This window comes from Anomaloglossus baeobatrachus, chromosome 1 (genome assembly GCF_048569485.1).
Source record: "Anomaloglossus baeobatrachus isolate aAnoBae1 chromosome 1, aAnoBae1.hap1, whole genome shotgun sequence".
Lineage (NCBI taxonomy): Eukaryota > Metazoa > Chordata > Amphibia > Anura > Aromobatidae > Anomaloglossus > Anomaloglossus baeobatrachus.
In genome coordinates, this window is record NC_134353.1 from 712,169,396 (window position 1) to 712,190,500 (window position 21,105).

At 49.4% G+C, this 21,105-nt stretch overlaps 1 protein-coding gene across 2 annotated transcripts in view; it reads left to right on the plus strand.

The window, feature by feature from the left end:
• Nucleotides 1-21,105, plus strand: part of MED15 (mediator complex subunit 15) — a 101,234-nt gene that overhangs the window by 45,184 nt on the left and 34,945 nt on the right. Inside the window, exons 9-13 of one of the 2 annotated variants that reach the window (XM_075321684.1) lie at nucleotides 5,367-5,483; nucleotides 6,181-6,317; nucleotides 7,558-7,682; nucleotides 16,033-16,167; nucleotides 17,151-17,214. In XM_075321684.1, coding sequence (XP_075177799.1) covers nucleotides 5,367-5,483; nucleotides 6,181-6,317; nucleotides 7,558-7,682; nucleotides 16,033-16,167; nucleotides 17,151-17,214 — 578 coding nt within the window. The remainder of the gene's footprint in view (nucleotides 1-5,366; nucleotides 5,484-6,180; nucleotides 6,318-7,557; nucleotides 7,683-16,032; nucleotides 16,168-17,150; nucleotides 17,215-21,105) is intronic. The other variant, XM_075321694.1, reaches the window with a different exon arrangement.

The following is a 21,105-nucleotide window of genomic DNA, read 5'->3' on the forward strand; positions in this document are numbered from 1 at the left end:
ACGACCTTCTTGTCAAAGGGAGCTCTCTTCAAGTTTGCTCAGAAAGCATGCAGATTTGCCTAGACACGCTGTCAAGGCTAGGGTGGCTTATCAACTTCACCAAGTCATCCCTCATTCCTCATCAGCGCATCACCTTTTTAGGTATGCTGATAGACACGGCTCAGTCCTGGGTTTTTCTTCCTAGACAAGAAGTCTTCCCTGATCCGGGCCGCCCAATCCCTCTGCTCTCGTCGTTACACATCCCTTTGGAATGGAATGAGAGTGTTAGGCAAGATGGTGGCAGTCATGAAAGCCGTTTCCTTTGCCCAATTCCATCTGCGCCCTGTACAACTGAATCTTCTATCCTCCTGGGACAAGAATCCAGCTTCTCTAGACCGGTCAGTCCGCCTATCTCGTACTGCGCTCAGCTCCCTCGTCTGGTGGACTCAAGTCTCATCCCTAGCTCAAGGGAAGTCCTTCCCCCCTGTCCACTGGCAAGTAGTCACGACGGATGCCAGCCTGATAGGCTGGGGGGCGGTGCTTCTCCACCACACTGTTCACGGACGCTGGTCTCCTTCCGAGCGCTCCCTGCACATCCATGTTCTAGAGATCAGAGCCATATTTTTGGCCCTTCAGAACTTTCAGCCCTTACTATTGGGCCTCCCTGTTCGGATCCGATCAGACATTCCCTCCGTTTCCTCTCATTCCGAGAGTAATCAAGAAAATCAAAGCGGAGGGAATCCGGGTGATCCTCGTGGCCCCGGATTGGACCAGGAGAGCCTGGGACCCAGAGCTTCTCCAACTTCTCGGCGACACTCCCTGGCGTCTTCCCGACCGCCTGGATCTTCTGTCGCAAGGTCCAATATTCCACCAGAATACAGCAGAGCTGCATTTGATGGCGTGGCATTTGAATCCTTGATTCTAGCCAAGTCAGGTCTTTCTTCTAAGGTAGTTCATACCATGCTTAATGCTCGGAAGCCCTCCTCCGCCAGTATCTGACCTGGAAGACCTATCTTTCCTGGTGTGACCGTCATAATCGGTCGCCCCTTGCCTTTCCAATTCCTAATGTTCTTGCCTTTCTGCAAGACGGTCTGGACTCGGGACTGGCTCTCAGTACCCTTAAGGGACAAGTTTCTGCCTTGTCAATATTCTTCCAGGAGCAGCTGGCTTCTCGTTCTCAGGTCCGTACCTTTCTTCAAGGGGTAGCGCATTTGGTCCCTCCTTATTGCCACCCCTTAGATCCCTGGGATCTGAATCTGGTTCTCGGAGGTCTTCAGCTTCCTCCCTTCGAAACTGAGAGAAATCTCTCTTCAACGACTGTCTTGGAAGGTTGCCTTTTTAGTCGCCATTACCTCTATCAGGCGAGTGTCCGAACTTGCTGCCCTTTCCTGTCGTTCACCTTACCTGATATTCCATCATAAGGTGGTCCTTCGGCCTTCCCCCGCCTTTCTTCCGACGGTCGTATCATCTTTCCACTTAAACGAGGACATTGTGTTGCCGTCATTCTGCGCGGCCCCGGTCCACTCCTTTGAAAAAGCCCTTCACATTCTAGATCTTGTCAGGGTTCTGCGGATCTACATCTCCAGAACCGCGCCGTTGCGCAAGTCCGATGCCCTCTTCGTCCTCTCAGAAAGACACAAAAAGGGCAACCAGGCTTCTAAATCCATGATTTCTCGATGGATCAGTACTGCTATCTGTGAGGCTTACAAAGCACGAGGTTTTGTTCCTCCTCAATCTGTGCGGGCCCACTCTACGCGAGCAGTGGGTGCTTCCTGGGCTATCTGCCATCAGGCATCGGCGGCCCAACTCTGCAAGGCCGCTACCTGGTCCAGTATGCACACGGTTACAAAATTCTACAGAGTGCATACGCATGCTTCCACGGATGCTGCTCTTGGAAGACAAGTCCTTCAGGCGGCAGTGGCCCATTTATAAGTGGCCACTGCCCGGTTTTCTCAGTGTTTTGATATATGTTCACTGCAGTTAGTCAGCTCTTAGTCTGATGTTATACACTGTTAATAATTCAGTTTTCACCCAGGGACTGCTTTGGGACGTCCCACTGTCTGTGTCCCCCAATGAAAAGGCGAGAAAGGAAATTACATTTTTGTGTACTCACCGTAAAATGTCTTCCTTTTGAGCCTTTCATTGGGGGACACAGCTCCTACCCTTGTGGTTTTGGTTGTCCTTCTCCTACTGCTTTTACACCACACTGAGCTAGTTTCCTGCCTAGCTAGGGTATATGCTGTGGGGGGAGGAGCTAACACTTTTTTCAAATCTAGTGTCACGCCTCCCTGGAGACATCATAATACCCACTGTCTGTGTCCCCCAATGAAAGGCTCCAAGAAAGACATTTTACGGTGAGTACACAAAAATGTCATTTTAAAGAGGACCAACCACCAAGATTTTCCTATATAAACTAAAACCTGTGCGATACTGGCTCTATCATGCTGATTCTAAGCATACCTTTAGTTGTGAGATCGGATATATACTTTCTGAAATATAGGCAAGTAAAGTTTGTGAAGTGCACTGGTATTTGATAGCAGCTACAGAATATCTAATAGGTGGGTCGGGTTTTATTATTGCCTGCCTGTCCTTTTTCTCGCTCCCCCCCCCCCCCCTTCACCTTGGTTATTACAGGGGGAGGAAGGAGGGAGAAAAGCAGGCAGACAGCGGCGGGAAGAACTAGCTTAGCCCACCTATTAGATACTCTGTAGCTGCTATTAAATAAGTGTATTTCACAAACTTTACTTGCCTATATTTCAGAAACTATACATTTGATTTCCCAATAAAGGTATGTATAGAATCAGCATGATAGCATCAGTACATCACTGGCTTTAGTTTATATAGGAAAATCCTGGTGGTCCTTTTAAACTTGGTGGGCATAACGTGAAAAAATGTGGAAAAGTTCAGAGTATGAATACTTTTGCAAGGCCCTGTACTATTAAAATCTTCATTACAAAATCACCTCGAGTAAAGTAACTCCTGAACATAAAGAATCCTCCCCAAAAAAATCCCCTGCTCCTCATGTCTTGTCATAATGCAAATAGAATTGTGAAATATCCTCTCCTCCTTACAGCCCTCTGTCTCCCTGAAGCAGAAGCCTCCCCCCCCTTTGTCTTGCTAGGATGCAGATCTTACGCGGCACCCTATTGTCTAAGCCAGGGGTGGGCAATTAATTTTCCCATGGGGCCGCATGAGAAATTTGGATGGTTTTAGAGGGCCGGACTAATATAATTAGCTCAGTTCTACCCAATACTGTATATAGTGTGTGTGTGTGTGTGTGTGTGTGTATATATACTATCCCTTCATAAACAAACAGTAAGTTAAACAATACAAAGATTCAATGGAAATGTGGGGGAATACACATTACTGGGATCAGTGGGGGGCATAGACATTACTGGGATCAGTGGGGGGCATAGACATTACTGGGGTCAGTGGGGGGCATAGACATTACTGGGGTCAGTGGGGGGCATAGACATTACTGGGGTCAGTGGGGGGCATAGACATTACTGGGGTCAGTGGGGGGCATAGACATTACTGGGGTCAGTGGGGGGCATAGACATTACTGGGGTCAGTGGGGGGCATAGACATTACTGGGGTCAGTGGGGGGCATAGACATTACTGGGGTCAGTGGGGGGCATAGACATTATTGGGGTCAGTGGGGGGCATACACATTACTGAGGTCAGTAAGTGGCATAGACACTACTGGGTCCTGTGAAGCATACATACTGGCCCTGGTGGCCTGTGGGGCATGCATACTGGCTCTGGTGGCCTGTGGGGCATGCATACTGGCCCTGGTGGCCTGTGGGGCATGCATGCGGGCCCTGGTGGCCTGTGGGGCATGCATGCTGGCCCTGGTGGCCTGTGGGGCATGCATACTGGCCCTGGAGGCGCAGAGGGCACAGGCAGGTAGCACTTCAGCAGCAGAGCCTGAGGGCTCCTCTGGCTGCCTTCTCTGAGTCCCCTGTGTGTCTGCTTCTTCTATTGCAGGCACAAGGGGACCTGAGAAGACACAAGTGCTGGACTCTGCCCTTCTGCAGCCACTTTGCACTCTCCCTGCTGCTACTGGTGCACATTATCTCAGTTTGCAGAACAGACGTTTTTGAAGTGGCCGCTAGTGATGTGTCGGTCGTGAACAATCTGACACAAAATTCCGGCTCCCTGCTGTGACTGACAGAAGCCGGATCACCAGTGAGTGCCACTAAAGTCTCTAAACTGCTCTTTTCGCCGTTGAAACCCCGCCCACCCGTGGCTAAACTCCGCCTACTCAACAATCTAACTGGTTACTTGTAAGTGGGCGGGGTTTAGTCACGGGTGGGCGAGGTTTTGGCGGCATTACTATAATCTTAAATATGTATTCACCTGGGGTGAACACATATTTAATAAGGAACGGAGGACGATCTGAAAGATCCGGGCACTTTTTGGTGAGCGGAGCCATGGGAACCGGATCACCAAAAAGAGCCAGTCACATGAGGATCCCTGGGTAGAAGGGGCAGGCAAAGGGGGCGTGGGCAGCATCGACAGAGCAAGAGGAGGGGATAAGGAAGGCATCCGAGGAATGTGTTCCAGCTTTGAGGAGGCGTGGACAACAGCAAAGGGGCGTGGCTAGCAGCATAGATGTCATAGAAGGCATCCAGAGAGTGTGATCAGCATCCAGAGGGGGCATGACTGCCAACAAGAAGGGGCGTAACCGGCAGTGTGGGGGCGTGGCGAATGCTTATCACTGCACTGCAGGATACTTAGCTCCCGGCAGTGAGAGCGGGGCTGAGGCATACAATAGTAGTTCAGGCCACTCCTCCAACTCTCAGCAAGACAGGCGGGCCGGTCACAGACGGTAGGTGGGCCGGATGCGGGCCGCCCCTTGCCCAGGTCTGGTTTAAGCTCTGCCATTTTTAGTTGTTTAAAACTGAAAATGAAAGAGAAGAGGCAGGAAATCCTGCAGACTGAGGCAGATCTATCACTTCTAGGTTTAGCGGTTTCTTTAATGCAGGATGAAAGTTACTGCAACGCCAGAACTTGGACGTTAGACTTTAGAACAGGAATCTGTAGAATTTTCTGAACAAACCGTTGCAGGCCGTTGTCTTTGTATTTTTATGTAGTTGTATAGGCTTTGAAGTAACATTCTAGAATGGTGAATATCAAGGTAAAATAAACTAATAGTCAACTCTTGTTAATGTGGCCTTTTTTAAGGGACTCCTGGGACTGATCTGTGAGTTTGCTGTAGTTTGTAAGCTTCTAGTGCAGGTGTTCCATGCTTTGGATGCTGTAGTTTTTTTAGGGTGCTTTTGGGCTTCCCTACCTCTGGCTTTTGCATGCACTCCTCCCTCTCTCGCCACTTGCACTGCATTTCTTGTTTTACTTTTGTCTGTTGTCACTCTGTCCTCCCAAAGATGATCACCGCAGCTATGACTCGAGGTGGGATGGCAGTAAGGTCGCGGTTCACGCCCACCACTTCATCTGACACGCCTCCAAGCTCCTCCCCATTGGTCGGATCGCAGATCCCACAGGTATTGGCTGACTTGTGGGTGCCAGAGGTGTGATAGTCGTCCAGTCCCTTTTTGATTTAATCCTGTTTGTGGGGGACAGTTACTTTTTCCGCCACTTTTCTGTGGGCAATTGAGTAGTTTCCTCTGTAGTTGTAGCTCTGTTTGCGATTTGGACTGTGGTGCCTAATATTGGTCTTAGTGTATGTACTAGAGTAACCGTGTGCCTGTGAAATACTTTTTTTTTTATTCCATAGAATAGCTGATCAGTATCGCTAAACCTTTTCCATTAGCATACCCTTTATTGTAGCTGATTGACCCTGACATTTTCCTCCCAGTAGTGATTTATTTTTGCTTTCCGCTGCTTGCATTACTTCTTGTTGTAGGTTATCGCGGTTGTGGTGTTGAATCTGGAGTTCATCTTCTAATGCTCAGAAGCGTCTAGCCTATAGTCTGCGCTAAGTGCCACGTTGTGTCGCTTGAAGAGCATTTCTAGTAAATGCATCTAAAATGTATTTGGCATCAAGCAGACTTCACGAATCGAGCTCAATCCAACCCTTGTCATTATCCAGGTTTCTTTTTAAACAGGTGACTGTATGAAGATTTCTCAAAGACTGTCTGCAGGTCCAGAAACTGATGATGCTAATATACTATTTTTGTGGATCACAATTTTTTTTTTTTCTGTTATTCTTTTTAATTCCAATTGTAATTTCTATTCCAGGTAAATCAAAATAGTATACCTTTAATGTCCTCACCGTCACCTGTACAGCAGGTACAGACTCCACAATCCATGCCACCACCTCCGCAGCCGTCCCCACAGCCCTCACAGCCAATGTCTCAGCCCAACTCCAATGTCAGGTGTGGATCTCTTCTTTATCATTTGTCATGTTATGTGAAGCAAAGTATATGTATAGCCCCTTCACACTGTCCATTTTGTCATGAGTGATCACTACCTCTTAAAGAGGACCATCCACCATGATTTTCATATATAAACTAAAGCCAGTGATATACTGGTGCTATCAGGCTGATTCTATACATACCTTTAGTTGTGAGATCGAATGTATAGTTTCTGAAATACAGGCAAGTAAAGTTTGTGAAATGCACTGTTATTTGATGGGAGTTGCAACAGAATATCTAATAGGTGGGTCGGGTTTGCTAGTTATTCCCGCCCCTGTCTGCTGCCTGTCCTTCCTCCCCTCTGTCTGTTATTGCATGGGGAGGAAGGAAGGACAAGAATAACTAGCAAAACCCGACCCACCTATTATTAGATATTCTGTTGCAACTCCCATCAAATAACAGTGCAGTTCACAAACTTTACTTGCCCATGTTTCAGAAAGAATACATCCGATCTCACAACTAAAGGTATGTTTAGAATCAGCCTGATAGCACCAGTATAGCACTGGCTTTAGTTTATATGAAAATCCTGGTGATTGGTCCTCTTTAATTAACAGTACTGGTTATCCTATTTTTGTGACGTGGATATTATTTATTTTACTCTTATATAGCGCTATTAATTCTAAAGCGCTTTATAGGTGTGATCATCACAATTGGTGATGAGTGAGCACTATCATGGTCAGGTGCTCTGTACTTGTAACGCGCAGTTGGACGGGCTCGACTTGTGTACAGAGTATAATGAAAGTAAAAGTAAATGGGGAATCTGAGCATTTTTCCGTGTATTACACAGATTTTTGAAGAGGACAGTGTGTTGACCCTTGTACCATCTGGGGTAGACCTACCACAACATTAAAATGTAGTGTACTGTTCAGCAGTGGACAACGTTGCAGGCTTTATGTATTTCTGTACCGTTCACATACTAAATGCAGGTCCTATTCCAACAATGCCATGAAGTATTTGTTGGACCAATACCTGCTCTTTATTCCCAGTTCTATGCAGTTCTAGTGCTTTAGTTTCTTGATGGTACTAATATAGGTTTAGACTATTTGTTAAAACAACTGAAAATAAGACCCTCACAGGGATGGAAAACCCGCAGTTTACACCTACATTTAATGCAGCAGTGTGACTATATTACATTAAACAGCTTGCAGAGGAGTTTACTTACTGATGAGATAATCCCATATTTGTTGCTCCATTTTTCCAGCTCAGGTACAGCACCCTCACCCAGCTTCATGCCCAGTCCATCCCCGCAGCCCTCCCAAAGCCCAGCTTCTGCCAGAACCCCACAGAATTTCAGTGTGCCCTCTCCAGGACCCCTTAATACTCCAGGTAAGCATTGCAGCACCGGACCTTTCAGTCTTGTTTCTTTAGCGATTACTGCCAACATATACAGCAACATATGTGTACCTACCTGGACCATATGCAACCCATGTAGATACGTTGGATATCTCCAGCAAATCGTCCTCCACAAAAAAAAGTCAAAGCTGCACCTTCACCATCTGAGGGGAATTGGATGAATAGGGCTCTGTATCTCTATTTTTCACTTTTATGGGATTCTCAGGGCAAAATGACTTAAAACCAAGCACGAGGCCAAACAGATCAGTGCACTTTTCCACCTGCTTGTTTTCGATCTACCTCTCCCTCTGTAAAGCCAAAGCTGTCAATCAGAGTACAGAGAGCTGGAGATGGATGAAAAGTGGGAAGGTGACCTGCATTGTTTGGCGTTACGAGTGGTGCATAGAGTGCCTTTGCTTGTTGTGAAGTCATTTTGTGCTGACATAGTGTTTTCTTTATCGTTCCTTTGGGAGACCCAGACCATGGGTGTTTAGCTTCTGCCTCCGGAGGACACACAAAGTACTACACTTAAAAGTGTAGCTCCTCCCTCTGAGCTTATACACTCCCTGGTAGCCAGTCCTAGCCAGTTTATTGCTTTGTCAGGAGGCATACATCCACACATGCATTCTCATCTGATTTGTTTGACTTTTGGAAAGAGTTTGAAGAAAAGCGGGTCCATGTCTGGACTCCCGGCATGTCCCTTCTCACCCCACTGTGTTCGCGGTGTTGTTAAGGTTGATTTACAAGGCTGCAGCCTTACATGCCGCGCTCCTTCACCATCCCTTCTGGGCTCTGGCTTGAAGTGGGAGCCAGCACGGTGTCCATGCCTGGCAGGAGTCCGGTCTCCATCCATAGCCCCTTGAGGATTCTGTTGGACCGGAGCACTCATCCCCAGGGACATGGACCTGCGTCTCAGCAGCTAAGTACCTGAGACGTTTATGTTGGGGGTCCCGGTTCTTTATTGTAAGGGGAGAGTATGCTGTATGTGATTGTTTTAACTTTTCTGGCGGGTTCTCTAGCTTTTGCCTGAGAACCGCGCCGATGGTGTCTGCTTGTCGGCCTCGCCGCTTAAATTTAGGCCCCGGCTTCGCCGGAGGCCTAGTTTCATTTTCCTGCCCTCGCATGTCACTCATGCAGAGTGACAGGTTCGGCTCCTCCTGGCGGCCGTTCTACACAGTGGAGGGACACTCCCCACTGCTGGGGCGTCCCTCCTTCCCTGCAGGTCTCTATAGCCCTCCAGTTCCTGCTCTTTTATAGGAACGCCCTCTTCTCAGGCAGAGTTCACTCTGCTCTGGGACATCCTGCATTCTGCATCTCTGCTGAGGTGCTGCGACTGGGGGACCGGGCTTCGGGATCTGGAGGGCACACAACACCGCGCTCAGCGGTCTGGTAAGCCACAGCCGGTCTCCGGTTGTGGACCTCTGTATATTCTCCCTGGGGTTCATTCTCTGCAAAGCCCCCACTCCAGCAGCCTGTCTCACACAAGGTGCAAGGCTCCAAAGCTTTATTCTGCATGCACTGCATGTAAGCTCCTGCTGCCTGAGCCGAGCACCTATCCACATTGTGATGTCTGCTCTAACTTGGCGGTGCCACAGCCTGGAGTCTCACCCCCAGTGGTCTCTCAGGCTGCTGCTGCACCTGTGATTGAATCCCCGGCCTGGGTAGAGTCCTTTTCTAGGTCCATATCCCAGTCATTTGCTGAGTCCATGGGGCTTTTGTCCAGGACTTTGATGAATATGAATCAGCCCCCCTCACAGGGTGCCTCTAATACTCTTGACAGAGGACTCCTATCCTCTGACCTCCATCCATTGGAGCTCACGGAGGAGTCATCATCTGATCCCAGACCCCGTCCTTCTAAGAGAAGGCGCAGGGTTTCCTCCCCCTCCCCATCCCACGGCTGTCTGATTTCTCTGAGGGTGACTCAGATCTTAGTGATTTGATTGCTTCTATAAATTCTGTGCTGGATCTCAATCCGCCAGTGTCAGAGGAGCAACTCTCTTTGGCAGAAAAACATCAGTTTACCTCGTTTAAGAGAGTGAAGAGTGTGTTCTTTAACCACTCCAGTTTTCAGACCGCTGTGACCAAACCCAGGGCCTGCCCTGACAAACGCTTTCCAAAGCGTGGTTCTGATGACTGGTTTCCATTTCCACCTGAGGTGGTCAAGGAGTGGTCTCACTCCCCAAAGGTAGACCCTCCGGTGTCTAGGCTATCAGCCCGGACCGTTGTGTCGGTGGCTGACGGCACCTCACTTAAGGATTCCACTGACCGTCAGATTGACCTTCTGGACAAATCTGTGTATGAAGCTGCGGGGGCCGCGGTTTCCCCGACTTTTGCAGCAGTGTGGGCTCTCAAAGCCATCTCTGCTTCTCTAGAGGAGATGCATTCCCTCACCAAGGAATCTATGCCTGAGATGGTTACCTTAACTACTCAGGCTTCAGCTTTTTCATCCTATGCCATGTCTGCCATGCTAGAGGCTGCTCACCGCACTGCGGTGGCTTCAGCTAATTCTCTTGTTATCCGCAGGATTTTGTGGCTTCGAGAGTGGAAGGCAGATGCTTCTTCCAAGAAGTTTCTTGCTGGGCTCCCTTTTGCTGGTTCACGGCTGTTTGGTGAACAGCTGGATGAAATCATTAAAGAAGCTACTGGCGGGAAGAGTACTTCCATGCCACAAACCAAGACCAGGAAACCCGCCCAGGGTAGGAATCAATCGAGGTTTCGTTCCTTTCGTTCCTCCAACTGGTCATCCTCTAAGCCTTCCGCCTCGTCCGCTAACTCAGCCAAGGATCAGAAATCCAACTGGCGCCCAAAAGCGCGTCCGCAGAAGACCGCAGGAGGTTCTGCCACTAAGGCAGCTTCCTCATGACTCTCGGCCCGCTCCAGGCGACGCTTGGTTAAAGCAAGTCTCCGATCAGTGGGTGAGAGACGACATATCTCACGGCTACAGGATAGAATTCTCTTCCAGCCCTCCAAACAGATTTTTTTCTCTCAACTCCCCCCTGCTCCAAGGCCGCCGCCTTCTCGCAGGCCGTGGCGTCCTTGCAGGCAAACGGAGTGATTGTCCCAGTTCCCGCTCAGGAACGGTTCAGAGGTTTTTACTCAAATCTCTTCCTAGTTCCAAAAAAGGAGGGTACCTTCCGGCCCATCCTGGATCTCAAGCTTCTCAACAAGCATGTCCGGGTGCGGCATTTTCGCATGGAGTCTCTGCGATCAGTCGTTGCCTCTATGACCCAAGGGGAGTTCCTGGCGTCCATCGACATCAGAGATGCCTATCTACATGTGCCAATCGCAGTGTCACATCAGCGTTGGTTACGTTTTGCGATAGGAGAGGATCATTTCCAATTCGTGGCTCTCCCCTTCGGGTTAGCCACGGCCCCTCGGGTATTCACCAAGGTCATGGCGGCAGTGATTGCGGTCCTGCACCTTCAGGGGTTAGCAGTGCTTCCTTATCTGGACGACCTTCTGGTCAAGGGTACATCCAGCGCAGACTGTCAGCGGAGTGTTTCGCTCACTCTCGCCACCCTAGCCCAATTCGGGTGGCTTGTCAATCTTCCCAAATCCACTCTGACTCCGACCCAGAGTCTCACGTACCTAGGGATGCAGTTCGAGACTTTGCCGGCACTTGTGAAGTTGCCCTTAGACAAACAGCTGTCACTCCGGTTGGCGGTGCGCTCTCTCCTGAGGCCCTGCCGTTATACCCTCAGGCGTCTGATGCAGGTGCTGGGTCAAATGGTGGCCTCCATGGAGGCGGTTCCCTTTGCCCAGTTCCATCTGCGTCCTCTGCAGCTGGACATTCTCCGCTGTTGGGACAAGCGGCCTTCCTCCTTACAGAGGTTAGTGGCTCTAACGCCACGGACCAGGAGCTCTCTTCAGTGGTGGCTTCGACCCCTCTCCCTGTCCCAAGGGCACTCTTTCCTGACTCCGTCCTGGGTGATTCTCACCACGGATGCCAGCCTATCCGGCTGGGGAGCGGTACATCTCCACCACAGAGCACAGGGCACTTGGACTCCGTCCGAGTCAGCCCTTTCAATCAATGTGCTGGAAACCAGAGCTGTGCTTCTAGCTCTCCTAGCCTTTCACCACCTGTTAGCGGGCAGGCACATTTGAGTCCAGTCAGACAACGCGACAGCGGTTGCCTACATCAATCACCAAGGCGGGACACGCAGCCGCCTGGCAATGTTGGAGGTCCAACGCATTCTTCAATGGGCGGAGGACTCCAAGTCCACCATATCTGCAGTCCACATCCCTGGTGTAGAAAACTGTGAGGCAGATTATCTCAGCCGTCAATCCGTGGACGATGGCGAGTGGTCCCTGCACCCGGCAGTGTTTCAGTCAATCTGCTGCAAGTGGGGCACTCCGGACGTGGACCTAATGGCATCCCGTCACAACAACAAGGTTCCGGTTTACGTGGCTCGCTCCCACGATCCTCAGGCCTTCGCCGCGGACGCTCTGGTTCAAGACTGGTCCCAGTTTCGTCTGTCCTACGTGTTTCCCCCTCTAGCGCTCTTGCCCAGAGTCCTGCGCAAGATCAGAATGGACGACCGTCGAGTCATCCTCATTGCACCGGACTGGCCCAGGCGAGCTTGGTATCCGTAGCTGCTCCAACTGTCTGTGGAGATGCCGTGGCATCTTCCGGACCGTCCAGACCTGCTCTCGCAAGGTCCGTTTTTCCGCCCGAATTCTGCGGCACTCAAATTGACGGCGTGGCTCTTGAGTCCTGGATTTTGACGGCTTCTGGTATTCCTCCTGAAGTCATCTCCACTATGACTCTGGCCCGTAAGTCTTCCTCCGTCAAGATCTATCACAGAACTTGGAAAATTTTCCTGTCCTGGTGTCGCTCTTCCGGCCATTCTCCTTGGCCATTCTCGTTGCCGACCCTTCTGTCTTTTTTACAGTCCGGTCTGCAGCTAGGACTGTCCCTCAACTCTCTCAAGGGACAAGTCTCAGCTCTGTCAGTGCTGTTCCAGCGGCGTCTCGCCCGGCTGGCTCAGGTCCGCACCTTCATGCAAGGTGCGTCTCACATCATTCCGCCTTATCGGCGGCCCTTGGATCCCTGGGACCTTAACTTGGTCCTCACGGTATTGCAGAATCCCCCTTTCGAGCCCCTTAGGGAGGTTTCTTTGTATCGTCTTTCTCAAAAGGTGGCCTTTCTAGTTGCCATAACTTCTCTCAGGAGAGTCTCTGATTTGGCTGCGCTCTCCTCGGAGTCACCTTTTTTTGTTTTTTCACCAAGACAAGGTAGTTCTCCGTCCGACCCCGGACTTTCTTCCTAAGGTGGTCTCTCCCTTCCACCTTAACCAGGATATTTCCTTGCCTTCCTTCTGTCCGGCCCCTGTTCATCGCTTTGAGAAAGTGCTGCATACTCAGATCCGGAGAGCACGCACCAGATCTAATGTGTCTCGCACCGCTGCGCTTAGGCGGTGCACCTCTCTTTTTGTGCTAACCACAGGGCGGCGCAAGGGTCTCTCTGCTTCTAAGCCGACCTTGGCCCGTTGGATTAGATCGACCATTTCGGACGCCTACCAGAGTACTCAGGTGTCTCCCCCGCCGGGGATCAAAGCACACTCGACCAGAGCTGTCGGTGCCTCTTGGGCTTTTAGGCACCAGGCTACGGCTCAACAAGTCTGTCAGGCTGCCACTTGGACTAGCCTGCATACCTTTTCGAAGCACTACCAAGTGCATGCTCATGCTTCGGCAGATGCGAGCTTGGGCAGACGCATCCTTCAGGCGGCTGTCGCCCACTTGTGAAGTTAGGCTCCGCCTACTTTAGTTTTTTCTGTTTATTCCCACCCAGGGACAGCTTTGGAACGTCCCATGGTCTGGGTCTCCCAAAGGAACGATAAAGAAAAAGAGAATTTTGTTACCGTAAATTCTTTTTCTTATAGTTCCGTATTGGGAGACCCAGCTCCCTCCCTGTTGTCTGTTGGCAATTTTCTTGTTCCGTGTGTTATCACCGGCTGTTGTCGTGGACAGAGTCTCCGGTTGTTCCGGTTCTTACTCGGTTCTACTTGTGGGTGGCTATTCTCCTTCAGCTTTTGCACTAAACTGGCTAGGACTGGCTACCAGGGGTGTATAAGCTCAGAGGGAGGAGCTACACTTTTAAGTGTAGTACTTTGTGTGTCCTCCGGAGGCAGAAGCTAAACACCCATGGTCTGGGTCTCCCAATACGGAACTATAAGAAAAAGAATTTATGGTAAGTAACAAAATTCTCTTTTTTTATTTTTCGGTGTTGTTCACGGGGGCAGTACTGTAAAATACTTCTGTATGTATGCAGAAGGGTTAAACATTTAAATCTACCAGGGATCTTATGGCTGGTTCTGTAATCATTATCTCCTTTTCTCTGAACCGTCTGTTGAGCGGAGTACTGACTACATCAAGATTCAAATTTTGTCTGGTCTAAAATCAGAGTAAGGCCTCACTCGCTTCACCATGTTTAAATACCCAAGTATCTAATAAAATATATTATCTTTATTTAAATTTAGTTAATATATTGACACCCAGTGCTAGTGAACACAATTTCAGGGACAGTAGAGGGGAACAATACTTGAATTTACTATGGGATCCCTATAATGCCCTAAGGGATCTCTTTCCTGCTTGACAACGGAGGGTGTGACGCCATAATTTTTGGGCGCCCCCTTTTCCACGTCAGCTTATCCTCTCTGTACCCTGTCAATTTACCCTGTACCTTGTGCGCCATTATTCCAGCCTCCTGATGAACCTTGGAATTAAAATGGGAAACGCGTCGAGGCAGGGCGATCATTCAAGGGAAGTAATCTATTTACTTATCTTCCTTTCAGGGTAAATCATGTGGTTACTTAAGCATATACCTATGTACTCACTGTGAATAGATATTGACTGCCATTTATTATCTATAGAGGCAGGGGAATATTTTGTCTAATGGAATTATTTTCTTCCATTATATTAATGTTGATTATATCTTGGAATCATGTAAATACCCCTTGTAATCTTTGTTAATGGGAATATAGAAATAACCTCCCTTGATGGTTCGTACATATGTCTAAAATGATTCGTTAATGCACAAAAAGTTTGCACACGGATGGTACCGTGATTCCATTTGTGTGCTGCCCTTTTTATCCATGATACCAGGAAAAAATCCTGACTTGTCTCCGTGAGTTTTACATGGACACTCGGTCTGTGTAAAAACACGGATGTGAATAACATCATAGATTATATTGGGTACTTGTGTCCGTGGGGAAAAAAATGGTTACAACACGTATGCACAACAGACGTTTGAATGAGGCCTTAAAGAAAGAATTACAGACCCTGCCGTCAGATTTTGACTTAATATACAGTATATAGTATGATCTATACAAAGGCTAGAAGTCTAATGCTCAAGCATTTATAACTACAGATTACAGTGGAACCTCGCTTAACGCGTAACCCAGTTAGCGAGTATTTTGCCTAACGAGCAAAGCTTTCTGTAAATTTGTAACTGTTTACGAGAAAGCTTTGCTGTACGAGCAAAATACTCACCGCACACACTTCCGGTTCCGTACATCCACTGCGCTCTAACCCGCTCTTGCAGTCCACACAAACACGCACGCACACACATACACATATTATGCTCACCTTACCTTCCGTTCCCTCGCCGGCTTCCTGGAACTTGCATGTATCGGGTAACCAAGGAGACAGATGCCGGACCTTCAGCTCCCAGCGCGCTGACGTCAAAGGCAGGAGCTGCTTGCCTCTGATTGGCCAGCGCGCTGCCTTTGAGTAGTGGCTGACAGGGGAAGGTCCTCCCTCCACAGGATGTGTATCTGGTGACCATCGCGACGAGGGAGGAACTTCCCCTGTCAGGCGCTACTCAAAGGCAGCGCGCTGGCCAATCTGAGGCAAGCGGCTCCTGCCTTTGACAGCGCGCTGAGTGCGGAAGGTCCGGCATCGGTCGCCTTGGTTACACGATACACGTCTTGTACGGGCGAAATGCAAGTTCCAGGAGACCGGCGAAGGAATGGAGGGTAAGGTGAGCATAATCTGTGTTTGTGCGTGTGTCTTTGTGAGTGTTTGTACGTGTGTGGAATGGCACAATAGTGCACCAGGATGGGACATTTTAACAGGTTGTCTAACGAATTGTCTCCATTGCAATGATTTCCTATGGGAAATCTTGCTTTGCTGAATGTGTAACTTGGTTAACAAGCACACTCCCAGAACGGATTGTTCTTGTTAACCAAGGTTCCACTGTATTGCAAGATTTTGTTTCACAAACAAATAGCTATTTATATATTCTTTAAACAGAATTTTTTTTATTTTTTTTTAATCACTCATTTTATTTTATATATTTTTTTTTTTTTTTTCAATTTTTAATTCTTTACTTAAATCCATTCAGGCAATCCAAACTCAGTGATGAGCCCTGCAAGTACCAGCCAGTCAGATGAACAGCAGTACTTAGAAAAGCTAAAACAGCTCTCCAAGTATATAGAGCCTTTACGGCGCATGATTAACAAGATTGATAAGAATGAAGGTGAGCACCTACATGTTATAATGACGTTATTTTACATTTGTCAGTGATTCCCGCAAAGATTCTTACCTAGGAGCCATATTCAGATCTGAGGGTCGTGAGCCACATCCAGAACCACGCCAAATAGTGACCTTCAGCTCCTGCCTCCTCACAGTAATGGCGCACAGAGTAGTATGCAATTTGTATACTTTTGGCCACATTTCGACTAATCTCTCCGGACTAGCTCAATTCACTTGTGCACAGTCCCTCTAAATACGTCTAGTTGGCACATGACCGCATGTATGGAAATCACATACTTATGGTCACGCGCCCTCTGCTCCTGGCATCTGCATCGGAGAATACTGAATCGTGCACTGGGAGAATTCACAAATCTGCAGTCATATATAAATACCCCAGGACGGGTAACCCCTTTAATGTATCTCTCCAACTCCGAAGCTAGTATATGTGCATGCAGATCTGCTCTTCTGAGGGTGCTTATTCATGACGCCATCTGGAGACCTGGTGTTAATGCACAAAGTTGGCAGACCGCTGCAAACCACACATAATTGGCTCACTAAACATAGGTTGGACACTCCAGTATTAAAGGGAACCAGTCACCACTTTTTTGGCGTATAAGCTGCGGCCACCACCACCGGGCTCTTATATACAGCATTCTAACATGCTGTATATAAGAGCCCAGGCCGCTGTGAGAACATAAACACTTTTATAATACCTACTAACGGTCGTGCGGTTGGCCATATGGGTGTCTCCGTTCTCCGGTGTCGGCGCTGCCTCTTTTGGCCATCTTTGTTCTCCTTCTCATGACGCGTTCGACGTCCTACACACTCGCCGGCATTTAGGTCCTGAGTCCTGGTGGTGGCCGCAGCTTATACGCCAAAAAAGTGGTGACAGGTTCCCTTTTAAGTGCGTGTATAGGACCTGGTACATTTATTTCAGTGATCCAAATGTCCCATAGATCAATTCACACTGATCATGTCTACTTTCAGATCGCAAGAAAGATTTAAGTAAAATGAAGAGCTTACTGGATATTCTTACTGATCCATCTAAGAGGTATGTGAATTCTGTCTGCCATTAAATTCTTTTCTTTTTCGCTCCTAATTGGGAGACCCAGACAATTGGGTGTATAGCTATTGCCTCTGGAGGCCACACAAAGTATTACACTTAAAAGTGTAAGGCCCCTCCCCTTCTGGCTATACACCCCCAGTGGGATCACTGGCTCACCAGTTTTGTGCTTTGTGCGAAGGAGGCAACACATCCACGCATAGCTCCACTGTTTAGTCAGCAGCAGCTGCTGACTATGTCGGATGGAAGAAAAGAGGGCCCATACAGGGCCCCCAGCATGCTCCCTTCTCACCCCACTTCATGTCGGAGGTGTTTGTTAAGGTTGAGGTACCCATTGCGGGTACGGAGGCTGGAGCCCACATGCTGCTTCCTTCCCCATCCCTTTTTACAGGGCTCTGGGTGAAGTGGGATCCTATCGGTCTCCAGGCACTGAGACCGTGCTCCATCCACAGCCCCTGGTATCTGCTGGACATGGAGCGGAGTATCTTCAGGGACATGGCCCTGCTACATGGAGGTACTCTGTGTCCCTGTGGGGACCGCGCAGACACACGGCAGCATTGCTGGGTGTGTTAGTGCGCCAGGGACAGCGGCGCTGTCCGCACTAGTGCCATCGCACACCACAGCGTTGCTGGGTGTGTTAGTGTATTGGGTGACTACTGCGCTAACCGCTGCTGCCATTTTTATTTAAGGCGCCGCTGGGATTTGTGGTGCGCCGGGGACTTCCGCGCCGGCCAGCACTGATATGCCGGCCGCGCTTATTAACTCGAGTCCCCGGCTTCTGGGCCTAGTCTCCCTTCGTTACCGCCCACAGGCCTGACAGTCAGGGTAGGGGCGTGACGCTGCATAGCACAGCAGCGCTGAGAGCTGGAGTATGTTTTGCATACTCCACCCCTCTCACTGTGTGCACTGTGAAACCGGATTCCCGCACTTTCTCAGGCACGCCCACGGCTTCCTTCTCCACAAGGACGCCGGCAGCCATTAGTGTCAGTTTCTGTACGATACAGAGACAAGTGTGGAAGACCCTGGCATTCTGATAGTCACACAATCGCTGCAACAGGCGTTAAGCAGCACCTGTGGTGCTAACCCCACTAGTGCAGAAGTGCACTTATAGATATGCTTGTACTATATACATTGCACTGTTTGGTCGCACGTTGTATATACCCTCCTGGATTGTGCGGAGGAGTTATCAGCATATTCTCTGTGTAAAACAAAGGTGCAGAACCACATGTTTTTCTATGCAGCCGGTACAGCATGTACGGCTATACGGCCGGCAGGTTACATAGACCCCCATTATATCCAACTCAGCCGGAGTCTCTGCTAATGGCCAGAGGATGAGGACGGTGTCTGCAGTATTTACTGACAGATTTTCTGAGACTATGGCTATGATACTAGAAGCCTAGCAGTCCGGACATGTCTCTCACAACATGGGCACTGTTGAATCATTGATCCATGGCCCCCCTCAGTGTGAACAACTAACAGCTCCGGGAATGTCACACGCATCCCAGAGTCACGGCTCTGCACAGACGTCAGTCCCAGACAGCCTAAGCGGGCTCACTATGAGCGGCCCTCGGTTTCATCAGGGTCCTAGCAGAAGGACTCTCTGTGTAATGAGGCGGAAGTAGCGGCTCAGGATTCTGATCCTGAGACCGCTCTCAATCTGGATACACCTAATGGTGACGCCATAGTGAATAATCTTATAGCGTCCATCAATAGAATGTTGGTTATTTCTCACCCAGCTCCTCCAGTGGAGGAGTCAGCTTCACGTATTTTTCTGGACCACTCTGCCTTCAGAGAGGCAGTCCAGGAACACCACACTTATCCAGATATGCGCTTCTCCAAACGGCTTAGGATACACGTTATCCCTGCCCCCTGACGTGGTCAAGGACTGGACCCAGTGTCCCAAGCGGCATCCTCCAATCTCCAGGCTTGTAGCTAGATCCATAGTTGCAGTGGGAGATGGAGCTGCACTTAAAGATGCCACTGACAGACAGATGGATCTCTGGTCTAAATCCATCTATGAGACTGTCGGCGCACCGTTGGCTCCAGCATTCTCACCCTTGGGGCACTCCAAGCTATTTCAGCTTGTCTTACACAGATTGACACGGTTACACGTACATCTGTGCCGCAGGTGGCATCCTTAACCTCTCAAATGTCTGCATTTGTTTCTTACGCGATTCAGGTTGCCCTAGACTCTGCGAACCGTACGGCAGTAGCCTCCGCTGCTCCGTGTTTTTAAGCAGAGCCTGGTCTGCTCGTTAAGTGAATGGAAGGCAGATTCTGCTTCCAAAAAAGGTTGCTTAACCAGTTGCCTTTTTCTGCTGACCGACTGTTTGGTGAGCGTTTGCATGTAACCATTAAACAGTCCAGGGGTAAGGATTCATCCTTTCCTCAGCCCGGACACAACAAACCCCAACAGAGCAGGAGGCAGTCGTGGTTTCGGTCTTTTCGAGGCTCGGGCAGGTCCCATTTTTCCTCGTCCAATGTGGACTCAAAAGGATCAGAGGAGCTCAGATTCTTGGCGGGCTCAGTCACGCCCAAAAAAGAGACAGTCTGAAAACCCGCTTCCAAGGCGGCTTCCTCATGACTTGCGGCCTCCTCTCTCCGCATCCTCGGTTGGTAGCAGGCTCACCCGCCTTGGCGATATTTAGCTGCCATAGGTCAATGACCGTTGGGTGTGAGACATTCTGTCTCACGGGTACAGGATAGAGCTCACTTCTCGTCCTCCAACTCGATTCTTCAGAACTTCTCCACCTCCCGGCCGAGCCGCTGCTCTTCTGCAAACAGGGTGCACTCTATAGGCAGAAAGAGTGATGACCCCCGTTCCTCTTCAGGAACAAGGTCACGGTTTTTACCCCAAATTATTTGCGGTGCCTATAAGAACGGGCCGTTCCGTCCCGTTCTGGATCTAAAACTGCTCAGCAAGCTCGTGAACACCAGGCGGTTCCGGATGGAATCCCTCCGCCATGTCATCGCCTCAATGTCCCAAGGAGATTTCCTAGCATCATTAGGCATCAAGGATGCTTATCCACACGTGCCGATTGATCCAGAGCACTAGCGTTTCTACGCTTCGTTATAGGAGACGAACACCTTCTGTTCGTAGCTCTACCTTCCGGCTAGCGACAGTCCCACTGGTCTTCGCCAAGGTCAGGGCAGCAGTAGTCACAGTCCTGCACTCTCAGGGTCACTCTGTGATCCCATATTTAGACGATCTACTTGTCAAGGCACTCTCTTAGGAAACATGCCGACACTGCCCGAACGTTGCGCTGGAGACTCTCTAGAGTTTTGGGTGGATCATCAACTTTTTGAAGTCAGATCCGACCCCGACCCTATCGCTAACATATCTAGGCATGGAGTTTCATACTCTCTCAGCGATAGTGAAGCTTCCGCTAGACAAACAGCATTCACTACGGGCTGCAATCTCTTCTTTAAGAACCAGTCGCACACATTGAGACGCCTCATGCACTTCCTACGTAAGATGGTAGCAATGGAGGCAGTTCTTTTCGCGCAGTTTCATCTGCGTCCACTACAATGTGACATTCTCCGCCAATGGGACGGGGAGTCGACCTCCCTCAACAGAGTCGTCTTTCTTTCTCAGGCGGCCAAGGAATCTCTACGGTGGTGGCTTCTTCCCACCTCATGGTCAAAAAGAAGGTCCTTCCTATCCCCATCCTGGGCGATAGTTACGACAGACGCGAGTCTATCAGGGTGGGGAGCAGTTTTTCTCCACCACAGCGCTCAGGGTACGTGGACTCAGCAAGAGTCCACCCTTCAGATCAATGTTCTTGAACACAGAGCAGTGTATCTTGCCCTACAAACCTTCCAACAGCAGCTGGACAGCAAGCAAATCCGACTTCAGTCGGACAACTCCACAGCGGTGGC